Genomic DNA, 23,244 nt, shown 5'->3' with positions numbered 1-23,244 from the left:
CCAGCGTACGATTGCCTACGGATCGAATCTGATCGAATCCGTAGCAGAGAGAGCAGAGAGTAGAGCATGGTGGAAGCATGGTGTAAATAGACAGGTGAAGCATTCCCGATGCTGCGCACTCGTTCAGTTTTTTGAACCAATCAGCGCGCGACCTTTTTTGCGAGAAAAGCAATATGGCTGCTTCCATCAATTCGTAGTCCGTTACGTCCGTTATCCGTCGCTGTACGTCTGTTGTGCGGGAAATATTTTGTGTTCAACTTTTGCGACTTTAATAAAACATACGCAGTAAGTAGTAAATATAATTAATGTTGAGAGGCATTTATATTGGTTGATATCTGCTAAATAACCCAAGTAGCAAAAAAATATTTTTCAACGTTTTTAAAAACATTTTTAGTAATAAAAAAAATATTTAAAAAACGTTTAAATTAATAGAACAGATCCTTTTTTTTTAAAAAAGTATTTATTTTATTGATTTTTTCATTATTCACTGGCAATTTAAATTCTTATTTTTGCTGTATTTATTTTAACATTGTAAAAAAAACGTTTTTTTAACATTAAAAAAATGTGTTTTTAATTATTTAAAAAATTAAAGAATTTATTGCGAAAAATATTACCTCAGACGCTCTTCACGAAATGAGGGAGGTTCCAGATTCGAATCCTGGCTGAGGTAATATTTTTCGCAATAAATTCTTTACAGTTTTTTAAAATAATTAATTCGCGTCGTATTATGTATTATGTATTATGTATTATGCGTCGTATTATGTGCGTTGTATTATGATCATCTAGGAATCATGCCGACTTGTTGCGTGAGAAATTGCAAAAGTCGTTCCGGTGGAGCTACGAAAACGAAAGACATCAAGTTCTTTCCATTTCCGCAAAATCGCGAATTAAAAGAAAAATGGCTCGAAGCTTGCCACCGAGAAGAAGAAAATTTAAACATAAACAGCGGTAAATTTCAAGAATCATTTGAATTCGTATACAGTATAAAAACGTTACCTAATTTTATTCTGTTTGAATAAAATATTTATTTTTTTCGTTACATGTCTTTTTATTATTATTTAAAGTAAATTGCGTTTCAACCGAGGTTTCAACCCTTTTTCCTCACACTATAATTCAGAATCTACACTGTGGACGTGCGGTTAATTGACTCTAATCAAATTACGTAACCGAACTAGAACAGAATTAAAACACAAGTTTAATAAATAAACTAATAAATGTAAGTTTAATTGTCATTAGTTTATTTATTTATTTAAGGTTTTATCTAAAATTTTACATGATTCACACATTTTTATTTCTTATAAGCGAACTTCACCTTAAAGTGAGCGCAACAAAATGGGTCGCCTCCTGATTGGTTCAACCGCCAAAGCTGCCGCCATTATGCGCAATGCTTCACCTTGTTTTTTACACCATGGGTGGAAGAACACAGGTGTGCTCATACTCGTGACGAATTTCATACGGTTCTGCGCAGATGCCAGATGCAACCATTTTTAAGTGTCAGTTTCAAAACATTTAAGGTTGTACATACCAAGTGATATTGTGACATATCATTATGAGTACGTGTTCAATAAAAAACGTGTAAAAACGATTCTCGAAAGAATTCAAAAAATATTCATTTTTTTCGGAACCCCAACAGAATTATTGATTAATCCAGATAACGACCAGATATTTCTAGAGGAAGAATATAATCAGCCCTTGTGTCGAATTATTTGAAACAGCGAAAATTATGGAAAAGTTATTTCAAGATTATCATAGTTCTTCTATTTGTAAGACAAAAATAAATAAGTAAAACATAAAAATAAATAAGTAAGGCTGCGGTCCACTTGACGCTACAAATTCTTTGGAGCGTACGTTCTTCTTCTCCTTCTCATAGACTAACAGGTTTTTCATGTAATTGTTGGAATCTAGTTTTTTACCGTCTGCACTCTCTCTCTACACTGGTTGTGCATTGTCGCTCTCATAAACAACGAGACATAATATAAGCCCATAGACTTAATTGTATTATACATTAGTTATTCTGTTCTTACATCAGAAAAGAGACATTTTAGTGTTTAGTGCAACATGGCAACCATAAGTAAAGTTATATATCTTTTTGCAAAGATATTATGCTTGATCCAACTGGCCAAATTGTATTGATCACAAAACGCTACGTTTCGACCGCAGATTTCGGTCCTTTTCAAGCGTATAGAAACAACTCATTAGTGGATCTATTCTGTAAAGGCCGAAGCACAGACTTTTGTACAACACAAAAGAGGTGCTTTGGCTTTAATTCTTAATAGTTTCATTGTCGTTATATTTTCCCACGCTCTGACGTATGAATAACAGCGTGATTACGAGGAAGGCAATGGACGCGTTCAGCAGACATAACTGTTGAGTTCGTCTTATCAACACTCTGCGTCGATTGGTTGGTTCTAAAAGTAAGAGCCAATCATGTTCGACCGCTACTGAGCGGCTTGGTTTGCTGAACGCGACCAATGTGGGGAGCAACATCCGCGCGGCGCGCTCGGAATACCTACTGCCACCTCCTCGCTTATCATGCTTTCCTGATACATCAGGAGTAAAGGTGGAAGCACATAAAATTGCAGGAGCCATAATCAGAAGGCAGAAGCCATATGCGCATGCGCTATGGTATTTAGAGCTCTACAGATACCATAGCGCATGCGCATATGGCTTCTGCCTTCTGCTTATGGCTCCTGTAATTTTATGTGCTTCCACCTTAAATTTCCGTGGTTTTGCACCGCGAAATTTACTCCTGATGTATTAGGAAAGCATGATGAGCAAGGAGGTGGCAGTAGGTATTCCGAGCGCGCCGCGCCGCGCGGTTGTTGCTGCCCCACATTGCCTCCTCGTAATCACGCTGTCATTGGTCAGAGCGTGGGAGCCTACTGCCCCTCCTATGCATACCTGCCAGCGCTCTGATTGGCCGTATAGGCTAAGCATCCTCGTCGCGTGCCCGGCGCGCCGTTCCAATGGCGTTACTTGGGTAATAGTAGGGGTTGGCGTGCCGCTGCTCGAATACCTCTACTAAAACCTCCTCGCTCAACATGCTTCCCGCGTAACAGGAGCGATTTCTGAGGAATAATTCTCGCTTTCCTCATATAACCTAGAATTCTTTTCATAATTTTTATGATCTTTCAAACGTCTTAACGAATGCATAATACATTCTTCGCTATTACTTATTAATAATTTAATATTAAATTAATATGTGTTTATTAAATTAGTAATGTAATTATATTAATTGCTTTTTCTTAAATGATATATGTATGAATAAACTGCGAATGCATCGCAGTGCTCGTGCTTGTCGCCGCGGAAAAGTAAATGCTCTAAAATGCGACAAACGACACGGATATATCTCGAGAAATACGTTTATTTTAACATTGTAACGTATTCTTTAATACGAGGCATGCTCTCTCGAACAATATTAGACACTAAAGAGTTTTTAAATGCTGCTGCTTAATGTTAGACAACGAGAAAAAGGTATAGCCGCGAATGCCGACGGGCGGCGTTGGACGACAAATTCGGAGCTTCGAAATACGATAACTAAATGAATCGCAAGAAATACGTTTATTTTAATATTGTTATGTATTCTTTAATGCGAGGCATGCTCTCTCGAATGTGATTAGACGATGAATAATTATAAAATGCTGCTGCATAATGCTAGCCAACGAGAAAAAGGTATAATAGCTGCGAATGCCGACGGGCAGCGTTGGACGACAAAGTCGGAGCTTCGAAATACGATAACTAAATGAATCGCGAGAAATACGTTTGTTTTAATATTGTTATGTATTCTTTAATGCGAGGCATGCTCTCTCGAATGTGATTAGACGATAAATAATTATAAAATGCTGCTGCATAATGTTAGACAACAGAAAAAAGGTAGCGGCGAATGCCGACGGGCAGCGTTGGACGACAAAGTCGGAGCTACGACATACGATACCTAAATGAATCGCGAGAAATACGTTTGTTTTAATATTGTTATATGTATTCTTTAATGCGAGGCATGCTCTCTCGAATGTGATTAGACGATAAATAATTATAAAATGCTGCTGCATAATGCTAGCCAACGAGAAAAAGGTAATAGCTGCGACGGGCTAGTAAATATAGTAAATATTTAGTAAATATTAGTTTGTATACAACGGTGACTCCATTTACCAAAATGAAGAAAATTTTTCTATTTATTAGTATATATTTTCCCCAATGAATACTCACATATAGGGGAGACTGGGGCTGGTTGTTACAGGGGTAGGTTGTTACAGTGCCAATGGTAGCTAAACCGGAAACGCTATAGTAACGTTAGAAAGAGATAAATGATCACGCCAGTGTCGGCCGACATACCGCGCGAGTTAGTGGCGCTGGCGTTCTTGTGAGAGGAGCCCGGATAAGCAGCCGTAAAAAACGCAGATTTGTAACATTTTCATTTTTTAGTATTATTGGTCTAGCACTTGTTATCTAAATAAGCAGAAATGTCTATGTGTGGTATATACTCTCTAATTCCTTCTGTTTACAATAAACCTTACTTTTATAAGCTTTACAAATATTTGTGTTTTAATATTTAATCTTAAGAGGTTAGTTTTGGTGTTGGGGCTAAAAGTGACATTTTCTCGGGGCAGGTTGTGACAAACCACAATTAATTTATGATAGATAATTTATGATGAATAGAGCTTATAACTTTTGTTTAGATTAAAAGTTACTTGTATTTTTGTTTTAAAGAATTTTTATTTAAATAAGAACATAATTTTACTTAATTTTTATTTTTTTATTTTTATTTGTTGTGATAAAGCAAAGATACCAAAAAAGTAATATGTCTAAGTTTTTCGCTAAATAAGAACATAATTTTATTTAATTTTTATTTCAATGTGATAAAGCAAAGAGGCCAAAAGAAAATTGTATGCCTAAGTTTTTGTTTAAAATAACACTATAATTTTATTTAAAGTTAAAAAGTACTATATTATTACTTGGACTTAAACTTGGAAGTTAAACTTTTTTTGTAATTTGTTATAAACAATAATATTTCATTTTTGTTCGAATTAAGAAGACAAACCATGATTATTCTTATATAAAAGTTTGAGATTACATTTGTTTTTTTGTTGTAACAATTTTCCCCGTGTGGTGTAACAACCAGCCCCTGGTGTGGGGTAAAAAGTTACATGTCTCTTTTTTCAGAATTTTTTAATTTATATAATTTCTAATGAGCGGTTAGATAAAATTATTATTAAATTTAAATCCCGATTAGTTACTGAATCTAGCAAGCCTAGATTCATTTATAAAAACAACATAATCAAAGAGTTGAGACACTTTATAGAAAAAATGTCACAACCAGCCCCGGTCTCCCCTACTAATAAAAAGGAAAATTTTCTTCATTTTAGTAAATGTGGAGTCACAGTTGTATACAAACTATATGTATATGTATCATTATAAAGTTATCTGGTTTCAGTAGCTTTTCGGTTGTCATAAAACTATAATTATTACATTTTACACGAAAATAAGTGCAGTAATGATAGTTATTGGCATAGGCAAAATCGTTATTTATTGAAATTTATTGAGCACAATTAGTTCTCCTTATATTTTACACAAGTAAATCTATATTAAAAGTTGTTTTTGAAATTGTGTTTACATAGTATCTTAAGTTTATCCTTTACACACACAAACACACGGTGTACATATGCGTATGCTCGTATATTTGATGTATGTTTTATATTTAAATTTATTCTCTGTAATACCCACACGATGCATACTAACAATACATATCAAAGTCTTATGTTACACTGGCGCAATAATAATTATAGTTATCTGACAAAATACGGAATCTCTGATTTTTGGCGCACAGCTACCGCCACTGTCGTTTATTCCCTCTTTTTTCTTTTTATTATTATTACTTATTTACGTACGCGAGAACCGCGAACTTCCCTCGCTATTATTACTTTACGAAGTACTTTAAAATTTAGATTACAAATAGAGCGCCTCCGAATTTCGTCGGGCCGTTTCCAACATATTTAATCGTTGACTTTTTATCAAAGGGACAATAATCTCGTCGTTTAAAGTGAACCAGAAAGCTCGCATACGTCAGAACACAATATTTCCATATTTTCGTCTTTATATTTTCGACGCTTATTTGTCGCCATATGGCTGTCTTCTGTCGCACATCCTAAGAAATCTTTTTATTTTTTTCATGCAATGCATACCGATCACTTTCTTCGTACAACTTAAAACTAGATGGCTATGTCTGATGCTAAACGTACGATCGAAAGAGTATGAAAAAATCATAAATAAATATACAATATTATATAAAAAATACCTCTACACTTTACGCACTCTCGTTCTTTAATAATTGCGTGACACCAAGTATCGGCTTATTGTTAACAGGAGGAGGGGAGGGGTGGAGGCAGGAATATTTGTTACGCGCGCGCGTATTTTTTTTCTCTTTTAAATGCCGCATCCTGGTGAATGTGAGATCTCTGATTCCTCTAATATCTACATCGTATAGTTTGAGACATTGAGCGAATACAGCGGAGTCTGTTAATCGATAGTGCGTTATATTACTTACTATTTGGGGAAAAGTGATTCAAAGACAAAAATTAAAGTTTAAATGCAAACAGAGTCTGTGCGTATTTCCTGATTTAAAAAAAAAGGAATAATACTAAAACTGTATAAAAATTGCTTGTAGATCGGTGCTATCCGAATTTGTGGGACAACACATAACGAATGTCAAGATATCATTTACAAATAATATCCGAAAGATTAACGCAGGTTTTCTACACGCTTTTACATTTCCTTCACGTTTGCATTGTTCGGCACTCTTTTTTTTTTCTTAAAAAAGGTAAATTTCAACCGGCGAAGTTCTCATACTAAACTTGCTAACATTGCTAAATGTTATCCTTAACGCAAAAGAAAAGGGATACAAGTAGTTAATTAACGCGAACGCGTTGCTCTTTATTACAATCGGCGCCGGCCTCGTGTCATCTCGCCTTCGGCGAGACGAGTCGTAGTAGTTACACTATACAACAACAATATCGAATTCGTTCGAACAACAGTTGCTTTCGCGCTACGATCTTATGAGTCAATCAGAATGAGAGTGATGTAAATTGTCCTCAACATTCTTTTCTTAACAAATTAGATGAGAAAAGTAGTAATTCCTATTTTTTTTCTTTCTCTGTCTCTCATTTAAAATGTTTCTTTTTCTTACATCACTCCCATTATAAACTCATATGTCAGAGACGGGCGCGCGATTACCTATATCACAAATCAATTTATGTTTCCTCGAATTTCATCTGAAAGCTTAGAGCGATCTAATAAACAGATAACTACTCAATAATCGAATTCTAATATATATCGCATATATCGTACAAAATTATCATCTTATTTGTAATTAAATCCAACACTAGAACAGTTATTTTGACCGTTAAATATGTTCTAGTGAACTATAAAGTCCATATTTTAATAAACTCTTAATTAATATTAATAAAACAGGTCGTAAAAGAGAACTCTACGTTTTTTTTTATAGTTCGGAATAAAATTTTTACTTTCTCTCATAAACAGGGTAAAACATTAAAACAGAAACGTCTGAATATTTCCGCCACTTATACGTGGACATGTAAAAAGACTCGTCAGAGAAAAGTTACATTATTTATTGAGGAAATACAGTTATACATATTTATCGTATCAAATACTAAAACTTTTCCCCAAGGCGCTTTTCATGGCCATTCACGAAAACTCGTTTTCCGTTCAAATATCTCACTCAATAAGGCATGAAATCATTTCTCTACACAATCGTCGTTTCTCAACAATGGTAACATACGACGTACAGCAATCTTGAACGTAAGTACAGCAGTACGGCTATAATAAAAACCGTGGAAACGATTTGCGATTTATTCGATCGAGGGTAAACGCGAATAAAAAATAAAAAAAAAAAAAAACAAGCCCGTCTCTGTTATATGGCACCTTCGCGCATTACAAATCCTGCGCCTCGCTCAGTCTTCTCAAAGTGTTGCGCGTGACGAAGCTATCGTGCGGATTCTTTACAATGATCACCATCATCATCATCATTATCATCATTATCATCATCATTATCGGATGTGATCGTCGTAGCGTTTCGTCCGACTTCTCAAGTTTTTATTTCAACGAGAAGCTCGCGAGCAGTAGTTGCGTCGATGATCGATCGCGACCCTTGGAGTCGCGCCTTCTCGTTTTATCCACCTTCTCGAATTTCTACTCTGCTCTATCGGCAACTCTATAACGCTCGTTCTGAATAAAACGGCCTACGCTAAGTGGGTACTATACAGGTAGCGGGTAACTATAAAACCGAGGAGAAAAAGAAAACGTTCCTCCCGTTGCCATAACGTCAAAGCCCGTCAACGTACGTTCGTACTTCTTCCTCAAACGTACGCAGTGCTTCGTCAAAGTAGATGAGTTAAAATATATCGAAAGAAGTCTCAAGTCTGTAACATGTCAATATTTCATTTCGAAAGTTAAATAATTTTAAAATTTGCGAATCTGCTTCAATTTTACTTCGCTTGACCTTATTATACACAAATAAATGCCGCATGAAACCGACAAGAGTTCTGTTTAAATTTTACAAGGGGTATGTTGATGAATTTGAATGATAATTAAAACATATTCCGCGAATGCGTCGTGAAATCGTGAAATCATGAAATGCGAGAGACAAATAATTTATTTTTTTCTTTAACTGGGGAATCTTCCTTTTAAATGAGAAAAATGTGGGATGAAGACCAGGATTGAACCCAGGACTTTTATAGTTATTATTATTACTAAACATCTGCTTTAGAGTGCGGAGCCACGCGTCATCCCACATTTTTTAACGTTACCATACCTTCCTCACGGGAATGAAATGACTGAACAGGGTAAAAAAAAATCACGAGAAAGAGTGCAATTATTGTAAAGACAATTTTCGATTTACATAGTAGAGATTCGCAATCGAAATAAATTCTAATTCTTTTCTAATCCATTTATTTTTTACACACTCATATATTTAATAATAATCTGTTTTAGAAATCATTAAAATTAAATTTCAGTGTAATTGTTTAATTTATTTCATAATATACTTTAATATTTCTAAAAATAAAAAGTAGTTTCAAGAAATATTTTTTATCTTATTTAAAAATCTATAAATTGTTTAATTGAAAGTACTACATACTGCAGTTCAATGATAGTAAAATAATGATTAGGACATCTAGAATTAGAATTTTTCAACAATTAAAATTTTAATAGCATATACATATAAATGAACCCACTCGAAAATAATATCGAACGAAAATTCGTAGGACGGTACAGAAGACGCTGGATTACATCATCAAAACAATAGACAATCGCGCGACTAACTTTATCCTACTAATCACACTAAATCGTTGCGTTCGCCATCTATTTCCACCGGCGTTGTTTGATTTACACGCAGAGGCGGACGAAGTGCTATTTAGATTTTTAACTCGTATCTACGAGTACTCGTCAAAATCAACGTATCAAACATTTCCAACAATCAAAATTCGTCTTTTCACGTAACTTGAGTAGACATATTGGCATATCAATATCGTTTACAATATCGATAAATAATAAAAATTAGTATTGTAACGCTTTTAGAGTTCAATTATAAACGTTACTAGCTAAATTTATATTTACGATAATAAGCTCTGGAAATAACTTCTGCATTAGATTATTATTATTAGATAATTATTTAGAGAAAAGACGAGAAAGAGAATATAACTTCTTTCTATTGCAGAGAATGTTTTAAAAATTTCTGTCGTAAATTTTTTTAATCGATTTTGGGTCGACTTTTTCTGCGGGAAAAATCAAATAAGTGATATTCGCGAATATTGTAGATATGAGTTAAAAACTGCAGAGGAACTCACCGTTCTCCGCGCCGCGCGGAACAACGGCGCACTTTTTTTTTTACACGTAATTATTGCCAACTCTCCAATAACATTCATCGAACAACGAATTCTCGATCGGTCGACGGAACGGAACGGTGAACGTACGCTCTGCCTCGGGATCAAAATAGCGCGTTCGCTCCGCCTCGAGTTTTACGGACGGTTGAAAAACAGTTCAATCCCTTTTCCCGGCTCCAACCAACCACTATCACAAATCATTCGGTAAAGCGCATAATCTATATGTGTATATATATTATATATATATACTCCGCGCGATTTCATTAATTACTTTCATCGTCGAACGAATCCTCTATTTATAACACTCGTAGTAAAGGTCTAACAATCTCTACCGGTGGGGGGCGGGGGGTCGCGGCGCCTCCTTCGAAGAACCTCCTCACTTAACGCGTTACGCGTACGTGGATCGATGTGTACTTTTATTTTTTTTTCTTTCTCGAGGGGGGCGGAGGGGGAGGAGGGAGAAGGGAGGGGAGAACATTAAGAGACGTTTAGGAGAGAAATGGAATCGTGAATTACGATGCAGCTTGCTGAAATCATGTCGTTGGCGCGTTCGAGGAAGGCGGCGGGTCGGTGCGCCAGATTGAGCTGCCCGAATGGCTGATCGTAGTGATCTAGAAGAGGCAGATAGATCGTAATTAAAGACTGTGTTATCTCTAGTTAGCGAATAACGTTAATTGCAAGCGACAACATCGCGCTTATATCAATCCTGAATTAGTTTAGGAGTCCTTTGTAATTTTCTTTACAGGTCAATGTCGCCAATCTCGCCGTAATTTTGCATTGTCAAGTATTCTCAATATGATACTCTTGTTCTCGAGAAAGTTCAATGACGCTCGAAAGCTGAAGGTGAAAATGTATACGATCAAAGAGTCACTCTACAATTATTCTTTAGGAAGTTATATAAATTTTTATTACGTCATTTTCGCCACTGATTCAAAGTGGTTTTTTTTTTAATTTTGTCGTGGTGAATACTAGGTCTTGGGATACTTAAATTATTTAGTACTTAAACCAAAATTTATATTTTCTCAGTTAGTTTTAGAAAATTTTGTAGCACTTAAGGAAAGTACTCTTGATGAAACGTAATGATAAACCTGTCGAGATTGTAACAAAACGTTTCCGAACACTTTTCATGCCTAATACCTTATTGTCGTGTCCGATCAACGGTGTCTCCGCCGTAGTTTCGTCGCTGGAACGATTCATGTACGGGTGTGGCGGTGGCACGTAAATCGGTTTAGAATGACTGGCGACTTGCGCGTAAATCGTCGGCTCCTGGATAGGCTGTCTGCGCGTCAAAGTCGACATGGGCAGCAGCTGGGGCCGTTGGATGCTAGAGATTTGCACGGGCTGGTAGCAATTCGGAGGTATTCGTCGGTTTCCCCTTAGCGCTAATTCAACGTATGTTAGCTCGGTGCCCTGCTAAGAACAATATTACTCTCAGAATTTGAACAACATAATTTAATCGATCAAGAATCCGATTCAGACATATCGATATCTGGATTCGGACCGATATCAGATTACGCACATTTTTAATAAAATCGATTAGTCGATTTATCACAGCTGGGAAAAGGAAATAAAGTCATAACTGTGAATTAGTAAATTAACTGATTAGAAAGGCTTCAAGAAAACGCGAAGATTTTATACTATAATAATTTTGGCGTACAGATTAGAATTGATATAATTTTTTTGAAATAGATAAATACGAATTGTTAATTGTTGCTCAATTTTTTACGAATAAAAATAATATTGTGGTCTGATCTAAAAAGTTACTTAAGTATAGTTTTTTTTTTAATTAAGTGCAAATTTGTTATATTGAGCTGTATTTACTTTCAATGAGATTTTTATAAAAACAGTAATGCTTACATATAATTAGAAATTAATTTCGACTTACGACACCTAAATGTTAAATTTGCTATTGTCTTAGATTCATAATTACTAAGCTTACGTTGTTTGCTGGTGTGAAGGTATTTGTTTCCGGACGTTGCTGTTGCAGTACGTATCGCGGTGATGCACTCTTGCATAGCTCTGCATATGAATTCTCTATGATATAATAAAGTACAGGAATCACTGTTACGCCTTATTGTTAGAGTTTATAGTTCGAGCAGTTATATATATATATATATATATATATATATATATATATATATATATATATATATAATGCGTAATTATAAAATAAATTAAAGCAAAAAGCTCGTCTTATTATAAATATTTTTTTATATTTAAATAAAGAAACCGTCAACAAAGTTTTATATGATAGTCATGCATCGTTTGCTAGTGTTATATTCTTACTAATAAAGAAACCTCCCAAACTCGAAAATTTTGATTTTGATGAAACATTATGTTTACAAGTATGATTACACATACGTAAAGAGGTAAATAGACAAATTTCGAAATTGTCAATTGCAACTGAAAAACAGATTATAAGGGATGAAACCATCTTTTATAGAGGTATGTAGAGCAGTTTTTTGCTTTTCTCGATATATCTCGAAAAGCATTTAAAAAATATTTTACACAAAAATTTCATGGTAAGAACACTTCTATTTAAACCCCAAAATAATATTTTGAAAAAAATTATTACCTATTATTTTTTTTTAATTTTTGGGTTCGTGAGGTTTCTCTTGTGAGATAATCTATCGATGATTGAATTGATTTATGGTAAAGAGCTTTCCGGCAATTAATAATGATAACAAGAGCGATTTATCTTACACGGGGGGCGCGTTTATCATGCAATCACCGGATAAACCAGATCAAGGAGCATGCTGCGAAGCGAAGTGACAGGTACTCTCGCCTACCGTTTGCGTGTGGTATTATATCGGGATTCTTCTCAAAGCTCTCGATGCTATCGGCACTGAGGGGCAAGGTCGACGATTTGTCATGGGGGGACGAGGTGCCGGTCCCCGACGCCGCCAGGTTCGCCATGCCGCCGTCGTCATGAGAGTCCTCCTGAGATCGAGGTCGATAGCGGAGTTTGACAGCCAGCACGATCACGAAGATCACTAGGAGCAGCCCCGCTGTGGCTCCTACCACCGCGCCCAATAGCGGACCAGACAGCGACAGCATAACTGGCGTGAGGGCTGTAAATTGTGTCCAATTGTTTCGGGGCGAATACGAAGAAAGGGGGAGAATAATGACGGAGAGTAGTCGAATTTCGCGAAGGAAAGTAAAGTAGCTGCAATAATGATCCTTTGAATTTTATACTACAATAACTATCCCCATTGTCGCTCGACCGAGAAGTGCAGGAAACATCATAATAATCAGTACAGATAATAGAGACTTTTCGTAAAAAATATTCTATTTAAATTTAAATTAAGTATTACAGATATATATATTAAAGTTAAAGATATTTTCATATGCGTTGGAGTCTGCCTAATCATTCCTGCTTGGTTTATCACGATTTGAGTCATTTACGGAATGCAATGAGAAATTTATACCCACCCCCCCTCTCTTGCCCGTTTTTACCGGAAATTACAAAGTGATTTGTCCAATCTTTAAATATTATACAAAAGAAACGACGTTGTTACGCGTTCCGTCGAGGATATCAAAAACGTGATTTCTTATCTTGCATATTTTGCAAGAGAAATGTGTTAACAAAGATCGGAAAATGCATAAAACGCGATAAAGGAAACTGCTTCGCTACGTCGCGATTTCTTCGTGAATGTCGATTCGATTATGGATAAAGCATTTTCGATAACAAAAGCGGCTTTGCCGTGTCTTTTGTACGATCACGGTACGTAATCCTTATGGGAGAAAGCTCCGAGTTTTGTTTACAGTTCGACTACTTTTTATCGCGACTGACCGAATCAAGACGACAATCGCGTTGCCCCAGATTTGCGAGAAATCAAATGCGGTGCTTGATCTTTTCGCAGAGAACTCGCCGCATGTCTCTTCTCGTGTAATTTTTTTCTTTTCCTGCTACAGCCAATAATTATTACGACAACTTTCGTCGACAATAATTAACAATAATCATTCATCGTTAATTTACTATATACAAATAATTTTTTTTACTATGTTCGCTAAGAAAAAATATATTGCGACACGAGCTCGTGAAAAAAGGAAGGAAAAAAAAATATATGCGCGTCTCGCGTGACGGAAATATTTATAAGCGAGTGTCGCGCGTAAATTTATAAATGCAAATTGTGACAGATTACGACGATCGCGTGAGTTAATGCTCGCTCGCCTACGGTGTCGGGGGTCGTTACTCGTTCGACAAGAGGGAAGCTTAAGGGTTGCTCGAGGAAGACAACATCCTTTGATGAAGAAACGAACGACGACGGGGTGAATGCGCCCCGCGTGTTCGACCGCGAGGATCTTACGGATACACCCTTTATTCGGATCCTTTTATTCGCGTGCGATTAAAGTCCGCGGAAAGTATATAGCTGGCAACATAAATCCAACTCGGAAGCGGGAACGCCATGGCCGCAAGCGTAGCATCCTACAAGTACCCTGTACGCGTCTGATACCTTGGGAATACACACGCGATAGGTATACGCGTATGCGCATAGGTATATGTGTACGTATGTGCGGCGTAGACCGTAAAAAATATCGTCGTAAAAAATGCGCGTATATATAAGGTATAAGGTTTTCTCTTAGCTGTGACGCGATCATAAAGACAGCTTCGCCGGCTTCGCATTGGAATCTACCTACGTGGTAATATTCCCGGAGTTTATCGCGACCTTTCCTGATCGATTTACGGAATGCAATGAGAATTTATAATACCTCTCCCCTCCTGCCCGTATCTTAGAAATAATTGAATTATATTGTCCCGGCGTTGTTACTTCTGTTACTACCATGGCTGTTAATATCCGTCCGAGCATCGCTAAACATCCGAATAATTCATTCGAAATATAAAAAAAAAAAAAAAAAATAAAACGGTAAATTAAAATTCTCTGCATTTTATCCCGGGTTTTATCCAGAGTATAGCTTCTATTAAAGGTTCATTCTCTTGTTCGCAGATATTTTCAGTTATTTTCGTTTTAAAACGTGGTGATCATTACAAAGTTGAAAATCCGACAAAACTCGCTTTTGCGATTAACAGATAGATATTTAGCCAGTAGAAATTCGATTCTCCAGCGATAGCTTCGCGACTTTTTCAGCGAAATGCCAAATCCGCGTACGCCATTTTCCGTAAGAGGCGAAGCCCGAGGTTCATGGAAAAATAATCCCTCTCAAATACGCAGTCGTCGAGTGTTTGCGCAGATCATAGATCATACAACCGCATTAGCAATGAATTTGGGATTCAAATGCACTCCATTCTCAACTCTCCTGCGGTATACTCAAGTTCGAGGCTAATCAAAACCCACTTATATCCGCGAACTCTGTTAAATGAATGCCTCTCCGCTGGCTCTCGTCCTTGTTCCGGGCCCCGTTTCCTTCCCCCCCCCCCCGCCTCTTCCTCCCAAAGTAATATTAAAGCCAAGGATGCGTCAACATTCGCGGCTATCAAACTAAGCTAATGACGATTTGAATTCATGCTTCTGTACGTGCGCGGAAAATCTATTTTGTCAGATTTGCGAATCTTCAAGTATATCCTTTTACTTGAACGCAGTTTCGAAGAACAGTATAGGGAATGATCATGGACGGAAGTTCTTTGCGAGAGTTTATATATGTATTGAAATATAATATGCTCGGTTAAGAATTTTATTGTTTGCAATTAAAGAAACCGTATCGAGTTTTTTAATTAAACTTGAAGAACAGCATGTTTCGTAATAGCGGTTACAATAAAAGATAACGGAAATAATAAAAAAATAACTTATATGTTTTCGTTATACAGAAAATCAAATATATACTTTTTGATCTTTAATTAATTGACGTTTTCGTAACATCTGTCATTTTGTAGCAGGTTTCTCAATTAAAGATTTTCCCGAACGCGCCTTGCGGAGTGACGTTTTGTATTGAAATGAATAAATTTGTATAAAATAGATACAAATCAAGAAGCACGCAATGTGTGCCATATTCAATCAATGTTTGCGAACTTTTTGTAGTCATAAAATGAAGCGAGACAAATGTAACCGTCTTCGAACACCAGATTAATTTAAATTAGACCTTCCAGATTTATTCCGGACTTGTCTTACGAAACACCTCATGATACAATAGATGGATGTGAACAAATCTCTGGTGCATGACTCGAGCTCTTCGTACAATAACGCCGCGTTCCGTTGTGCGCGTCACTTATATACGTGCAGCTTCATTGTCTTCGAACTTAAGCCGCTTTCGGTGACCTTATCTATTAATTTACGAAAGATTAATTGAAAGCGCTATTCCTGAAATTCCCTCGTGCTACACGTTAACGTTGCCTTGCAGAATCTACTTCATTCGGGAGGCTTAAGATTGTTTGATCGTAGCAGCCTGCTGTCTAGCGTTGCGGAAACATTGCAAGTAAATAAAACATTGGAATTCGCGTAAATGCGCTTAAAGTGTCTCGATAAAGTCTATACAGCGAGATGCCTCGATACATTTCGTAGAATACGTTACCGAGCTAAAATTTTTATTAAATTAAATATGTCAACGTACAGAGGGCAAGCGACCGTGTGATTGCACATTCAAGTTTTATAGTTTTCGACACGTCCGTTTAGGGATAACATTTCTCACGATACTTGAGGGATATTCACGTACGTCGCCGCTGAAGATCAAGCTGGAAGATTGGGCTTTGGCCGCAGAGCAATTTCGGATGAATGCTTCTCGACAGGATTTACACGTACACGGCGGTCGCCTTAGCGGTATCCCTTCGAAAGTTCTTCCGACTTTGCTCTCACGTGCGCGTGGCTAACTGCTCGAGAGATGCGCCAGGGTAAACCGACTTCCGCCAAGAAAGCGGCGAAACCTTTGATTAGCGTATCCGCACCGGTTATCTTCGTGGTGTCGTAACATCGCTCGTACATATCCATGACCAGTGACTAAAGTGTAATGCAATAATCGCATAATCGCATTTAAGATCAAGTACACGCGTCACGTTACCGGGTACGAAATACGCCGTGCGCTAGCGTGGGTCGGGACTGTTTACGTAAACGATTTTCCATGGGTGTCATCGCGAAAACTAACAAACGCGGCGGAAGATAGAGGATTATTACATTTATGGTAATGCTTGTCATGCGGAGGCACCGCTTGAACTTATAAGAATGTTTCGCAAAATAGAGGAAACACATATGAAAATATGCCACGTAATAAATCATTAGAAATTTATAGCTTCCTGTGCTTTTTGAAATAAATTTATAGAGACAGCGACCATGTTGATTTAATGGTATACGAATTTTACATTTATACGGATTTAATAAAGTTAATGTGAATATTTCTCATTTATTCCAATTTTCACTTATGCCATAGATGTGAAACTAGATATAAAACTGATAAATTTTTAAATGAGACGAAAGATATTCACAATACAGCCGAATAAATTATAAATTATAATTACTTTGAAATAACTAAGTATTATATATTTTTGTAGTACGCGCGCCTCGCGGAAACGTCTAGCGAAATTAGATTTTTTTTCATCTCTCATTATGTCACCTATTAAATATGATTAATATGCAGCAGAGGAATGAAAAGAATATGATCATATGTCTGTCACACAACGTGTTCCGACATTAACACGAACACATTAACGCGCTTTATTAAATAAAATTGAATTTGATATATAAATGATTTCTATGATATTCTAAATATTGCAGCATAAAGATTTGCTGCATTTAAATATGAACGAAGAGAGAGAGCCGCCCCTTTAAACATTTTTAATTAAATGTACGACGGTGACATCGCACCAACAGACTGTAACTTTTTTCCCCTGTTCGCTAAACTTTACATTAAAAAAAAAAAACAAAGAGAAAAGTTTATATTCAATTAATTAACATGCAAAAGCATCAGCAGTACTTTTTAATTCATACGCACTTTTTCTTCTTGTATCTTAACTTATATATACATAATATGGAAAAATTAAGGAGGATACACAGTCACGAGTACATGCAAGAAAAATCCGCTAGCGGAAGTCTGAGTAGTTGAAGAAACTCGAAATATAATCACAACTAATATAGGCGGTAACAAGACACATCTACTAAGCCTGATCAAGGAAAATTTTCTTACAACAACGGCCACGTGGCTTAACGCTAACACGAATCTGGCGCATGCAAGATCTGACCGTATCGTACAAAACAGTGTAACAATATATTCCGCAAGTCAATTGCGGAATTCCCTTGGTGATTGCCTTTAACTCGATGGTTCCAGTTCCTCGATGGACGTGGTAAAAAAAAAAACTTGTGGTACGTGCGCAAAACAAATATGCAAATTTCGAGATACTTCGTGATGAATTTGCCGAAGTGTTGACTTGTCGGGCGGTTTCCAGTTTCCACCGACTGAGCATTTTCATCGCGAACGAATCGCCGCGCGCTGTGTAGAATATTAGTCTGTTACGGCACGCGTTGCACGATTCCGATAGAACGTTTTTCTATACGAAGCGTTCGTCGCAACAGCTTCCACCGACCGTATAGATAGACGTATAGACGAGACTAATATTGACTAATAAATTGGTTAATAGAAAGAAATTTTTATAATCTATTCAAAAACAAAGACATGGAAAGATAGCGCCAGTTTAAAAGTAAATTTCGAGCTGCTTGCTCAAAACAAGAACTGCAGAATTTTATAAAAGAAAAGATAAATTCGCATAATAAGAGAATCGACATAGCTGTAAATTATTATTCTATGCGAAGATACTATTTTCTGACTCCTCAAAACTATATCACCGTTCGGTTAAAGCTGAGGGAATGGAGACGTAAAAGTACGTAAGGGATTAAACTACTGTACGACATCGCAAGAAGCAATTACATACAAGCGGATGTGATCAAAAGATAAAACAAACGAACTACTTGGGCTTTCAAATGGCTAGAAATAAAAACAGAAATCGCAGACGACCTAATATCTGCTTATTCCTCCTTCGTTATGTACATAATTCTGATCTATTTTACTGCATCACGATTTTCATATCTATTACTGATAGCCTTAGGGCTATCAGTAATAGATAGATAATTCGGAAACAGCAGTATTCGGTATTCGAACGGTGTAAATTCAAACGGATAGTAGAACGAGTATACTCGGATGAACATATCTCTCGCGAGTATGAGTCGTTTGATTTCGGAATCTCGCGAACGCGATGCGACGGTACTCTTCTCCAAGACGTCACCGGCCGGGAGAAGGACAATTTGAATTGTACAAGTGGTAAAGAATCGACAATAGTCGATTTTTGTAGCTCGCCCGAACACAACGACAACGTCGCTCATCGCGACGCAAAAGCACCATCAGGGACACAATAACGGGGGGGGGGGGCGAGGGCAGGGGTGCGGGCGGGTTGGTAGGACGATCCATTGTGTATCTGGGCCCTACCTGGGTAACGGTGGTGCTCCTTATTGGTATTACCCTCCTGAACAAAGTGCGGACTGTGGAGGACCGTGGCGTCGCTCATGGCGTGCGCCGTCATGATCCTGAGGGACAGCATGAGGCCGGACGAGCTCCTCTCGGCCGGCAGATTGGTCACCTCGAGCATGCTCGGCGTCAGGCTCGTTGCGGACGCCAGCAGCCGTCTGGTGTCGGCGTCGAAGACCTGCAGGACGTAGGTGGCCGTGTTCGCGTCGAAGTACTCGCTCTCGGCGCAGCTCACCCGCACGGTCGTCCGGCTCTCCTCGCGGATCGTGCAATTCTCCGGCGAGGGTGGTTGCGCCAGCCTCTCACCTGCTACCGGAAGTGGCACAACACACCAGCCTCAGCCTTCGTCTAACTGATTCGCGAGCGCGCGAGAGGATAGTTTCGAAGGGAAGCGGGGAAGTCGAGGGCAACTTCGACGGCAACGCGAGGCCGAGAGTCGTTTTGCGAGTAGGGAAAATGAATGGTGGGAGATCACGATTGGACAATAGCGATGCCTGGTATAGGCTTGTTCTAAGCAATGAACTTTGGGGTAATCGACGAGCTCGTGTAATGTTGCAATTAAAGACAGACTGACGAACAAACCAGTTAGAAAGTGTTCTCGTCTGTACAGATCTGAGAAATTGAAGGGTTGGAAATTAGAACTTATACAATCTTATTGTAAAGAAAAAATTCAATCGCAGGCGATATGTCTTGTTTCTTTTATGAATTTCACGAATTTTGTGGTAAAAGATACGCATCAAGATTATATCGATATTCAAAGTTTTCGAAATTGATAAACAGGATGCTTTTATGTAAAATCACAATTGGATGCATGGAACAGCTCGTATTCGAAAATATCCTACGTGTTCGTTAATATGTCTTTATCAGTTGGAAATGGGGAAAACATTTAATCCAAACATTCATTCAACGCATTAATTTCTCTTATATTTTCTAGACGGATCCTAAATTGGATTTACTTTCGAAAAGATTGATTGACCGCGAAAATAATCGGTATTTTTCACTCTCGTAATTTACTGCAATCCATCGAGGAATCGTCAAGACATGTAATACCTGAACGAACGGAGCTTAATCAGTCGTAATATTGCCCGCCATAATGCGGGCCCTCGCGTTTCCGCGAGCTTGATGGCGCGCGATCTCTTCGAGAGAGCTCGATCACGCCGATGGATTTCCATGAAATGTGCCAATCGTTCGTCACGCTGTGCGCACCGACGTATTTTAATGCAAAACGTCAAAATGCAATCGATACCTGCCAGTCATCGAACGAGACGAGCCGATCCGTGCGCGTATTTTTGTCATTTTTATCGCCTCGAAAGCTGCCATTCGAGCGGCGCGGCAGTCGTTTAACGCAGTCTACAGCTTTCATATTGCGCGAGCAAAGTGTATCTTCTTCAAATGTCCAAGCCCGAATTCAGATTTCAACGAATGTAAGAAATACACATTCGTTTTTCGTTAACGTATATACAACTCTCAGTCTTCTAAAAAAATTCGCGCGATATATCTCTTCCTTCAGTGCGATTCCGTGGAATAGAGTTTAACTAAACATTTTAAGAACCAAACTTGCGGCGCTTTCGAGCTCGGATTTTTTTCTTCCTTCGCAAAAGCAGCGCGTATCGCAAAGTCTTGTTAGTTCAGGCGGCGGCGGCGGTGGGGGTCGGATATAAATCGAGCGAGAGTAGCGTAAGGAAAGGCGATTTGTAACGAAGGAGGGCCAGCTGATGCGAAATAGGAAAGCCTTTTATAGTCTGGTTTACCCCTATCTCGGGATCCCGCTGCAGCCCAGGCCGCAGTAGAGCGGATAAACGGCGGAGTCCGACGGGTTCCGCAGCCGCCTATTAGCCGCGCATTATTAACGCGCGTAACACCGCTTAACGTCTGTCTACGTGCCATCCACAGGTTAATCGTGAGCAATTAGTTAGAAGAATGCGGCAGAGCGGACCGGGGTCGCCGGCGCTTAAATTAGGCCGAGAAATTTGTTTAATGGGGTTACAGCGTGAAGCTACTACCGAAAATGCAGTACCCGCGCGACGCGGATGAATTTAGGAGCACCAGGCTAAAGTATATTCTAACGTAATTTGCGCTTGGATTTTATTTAAATCAAGATATTTATCATTACGTTGAAGAAGAGGATCATGAAATATTGAAAATATATAGGTATATACTTGAGAAGAGGTTATCTCTTTATTAATTAACGTCGGATTCGTGTAAAATAAATATTGTGCCGATAAATAATTATTATCAACGAGCTCTGATAAGTAAGAGATTTATAACAAGATTTTTTTCAAGAGAAAAGAAACAGCAAGATAGATGCATTTACCTTTTCGAGACAGCCTGTGTATAATATTGATGCGTGCAGTTATTACTAATTATCTTGTTTACTTCGCCTTTGAATTGCCGATATTGATTACGTTTATACATTGGCTTTATAATCTGTGTGATTTTATAACTATCGTATATACTATCTGATCCAAAATTTTTCTTCTTTTTATCAATTAAATATGAGCCTATTTTACACTCTAAACATTTAAATCAAACTCTTTTGATACATATATCAGAAACTGTAGTTTAAGAATAAAAAAAGAAGTTCCTAATGTTCCTATTTAAATAATCATTATGATCAAAAGAAGAAAAATTTTGGATCGGATAGTATACAGCAGTTATTAAACCGGATTATAAACCGTTGTGTAAACGCAGTCAGTAATTATTATCGATAATGAAAATGAAGGTACGAAACGGTCATTGACGACGAGCGATCATGCGTCGGTGTACATCTAATAATTACGTACGTTTCATAAGTACGTCTGCTACAATCTCGATGCAGTTCTCTACACGTAACTCTCTAGCACGCTTACAGCTTCACATGACATACGTGTGCTTTGATTGAAGTAAAGAGATAATACCGCCATATATAATGATGAATAGACGCGGATTTCGGACGGACGGATCCAATATCATCGTAACTCGCAAAAAATGTATTTGTTTCAGACGAGCACATATGTTATACGGAAAAAGAAACTTTTACATACGTGATCCATTATATTTTGTCAGGTACCATTATTACCGAAACGTAATATCATTCGTTCCTGAATAATATTCATGTTCGGAAAGTTAATAAGCGTCACATCATTGTCAAAGTATTTTGTGTATGTGATAGCGAACAAATGATAAAAATAATATTGTATTGAGTATATAAGCTGAAGTGCACAAAATGACGGATTATTACATGATTTTGAAAGAATGCTTTCTTCAACCAGCTTTCATTATGAATTCATTATGATATATTCATTATGATTCTTTCTGTTGTAATAACTTCGTAATCTAACTGCGGCTTATTCGATTGTCATCGTATCTTAAACAGAAGTATTATTAAATTTTTTTTTCATCTGAGGAGGAATAACAAAATCACGTCAAAGCAGATAAAGTACCGCGCTTTCTTCGGAATATATACATATATCTATTATTGTAAGTTATTTACAAGTAGTTTTGGTTAAAACTTAAATTTACTTGTTTTCAAATAGATTTTGGATGTAATGAGTCGCTCCCTGAGGAAGTTATAAAATATACGTTGGCAGTGTGTAGAAGAAGATGAAATAAATAGTTGTTTATAATTTATCGTTAAACATACATTTGACATTAGCGTCAGTGAATATTCTATGTCCCATTTATTAAACAGCCTCGCTTAATTGTTCCCTAATTAAATTATGAGCTACATTTCCGCCATAAAGGAGGGGGGGGGGGAGATCGAATTCCATTATAAACTTATTACTGATTCGAACTTTTCCGTACGTATATATCCTGTAGTTTGTTTGTCCAACTCCGGGCGGTAATGAGGAATATCTAGTGTAAAGTGTCTGGATGATCTCGCGCGAATCAACACAAATGCACGATATTATGGGCCGTGTGCGCGAGTACGCGTAATATACTCGTGAACTTTCATGCGGCCACTCAAAAA

The 23,244-nt window shown here is 37.5% G+C and overlaps 1 protein-coding gene across 5 annotated transcripts in view; it reads right to left on the bottom strand.

Annotated features, from left to right (window-relative positions):
- Nucleotides 1-5,507: 5,507 nt before the first annotated feature.
- Nucleotides 5,508-23,244, bottom strand: part of LOC139809683 (protein turtle homolog B) — a 250,900-nt gene continuing 233,163 nt past the window's right edge. Inside the window, exons 13-17 of one of the 5 annotated variants that reach the window (XM_071772763.1) lie at nt 19,257-19,604; nt 12,683-12,964; nt 11,824-11,927; nt 11,031-11,303; nt 5,508-10,504 (exon numbers count right to left, since the gene is read on the bottom strand). In XM_071772763.1, the coding sequence (XP_071628864.1) occupies nt 10,427-10,504; nt 11,031-11,303; nt 11,824-11,927; nt 12,683-12,964; nt 19,257-19,604 (1,085 nt within the window). In that variant the 3' untranslated portion in view covers nt 5,508-10,426. The remainder of the gene's footprint in view (nt 10,505-11,030; nt 11,304-11,823; nt 11,928-12,682; nt 12,965-19,256; nt 19,605-23,244) is intronic. The other 4 variants (XM_071772765.1, XM_071772764.1, XM_071772766.1 and 1 more) reach the window with 4 other exon arrangements.

The sequence above is a fragment of the Temnothorax longispinosus genome, chromosome 3 (assembly GCF_030848805.1).
Source record: "Temnothorax longispinosus isolate EJ_2023e chromosome 3, Tlon_JGU_v1, whole genome shotgun sequence".
In the NCBI taxonomy this organism is placed as follows: domain Eukaryota; kingdom Metazoa; phylum Arthropoda; class Insecta; order Hymenoptera; family Formicidae; genus Temnothorax; species Temnothorax longispinosus.
This window is presented reverse-complemented; position numbering and strand designations above follow the sequence as displayed.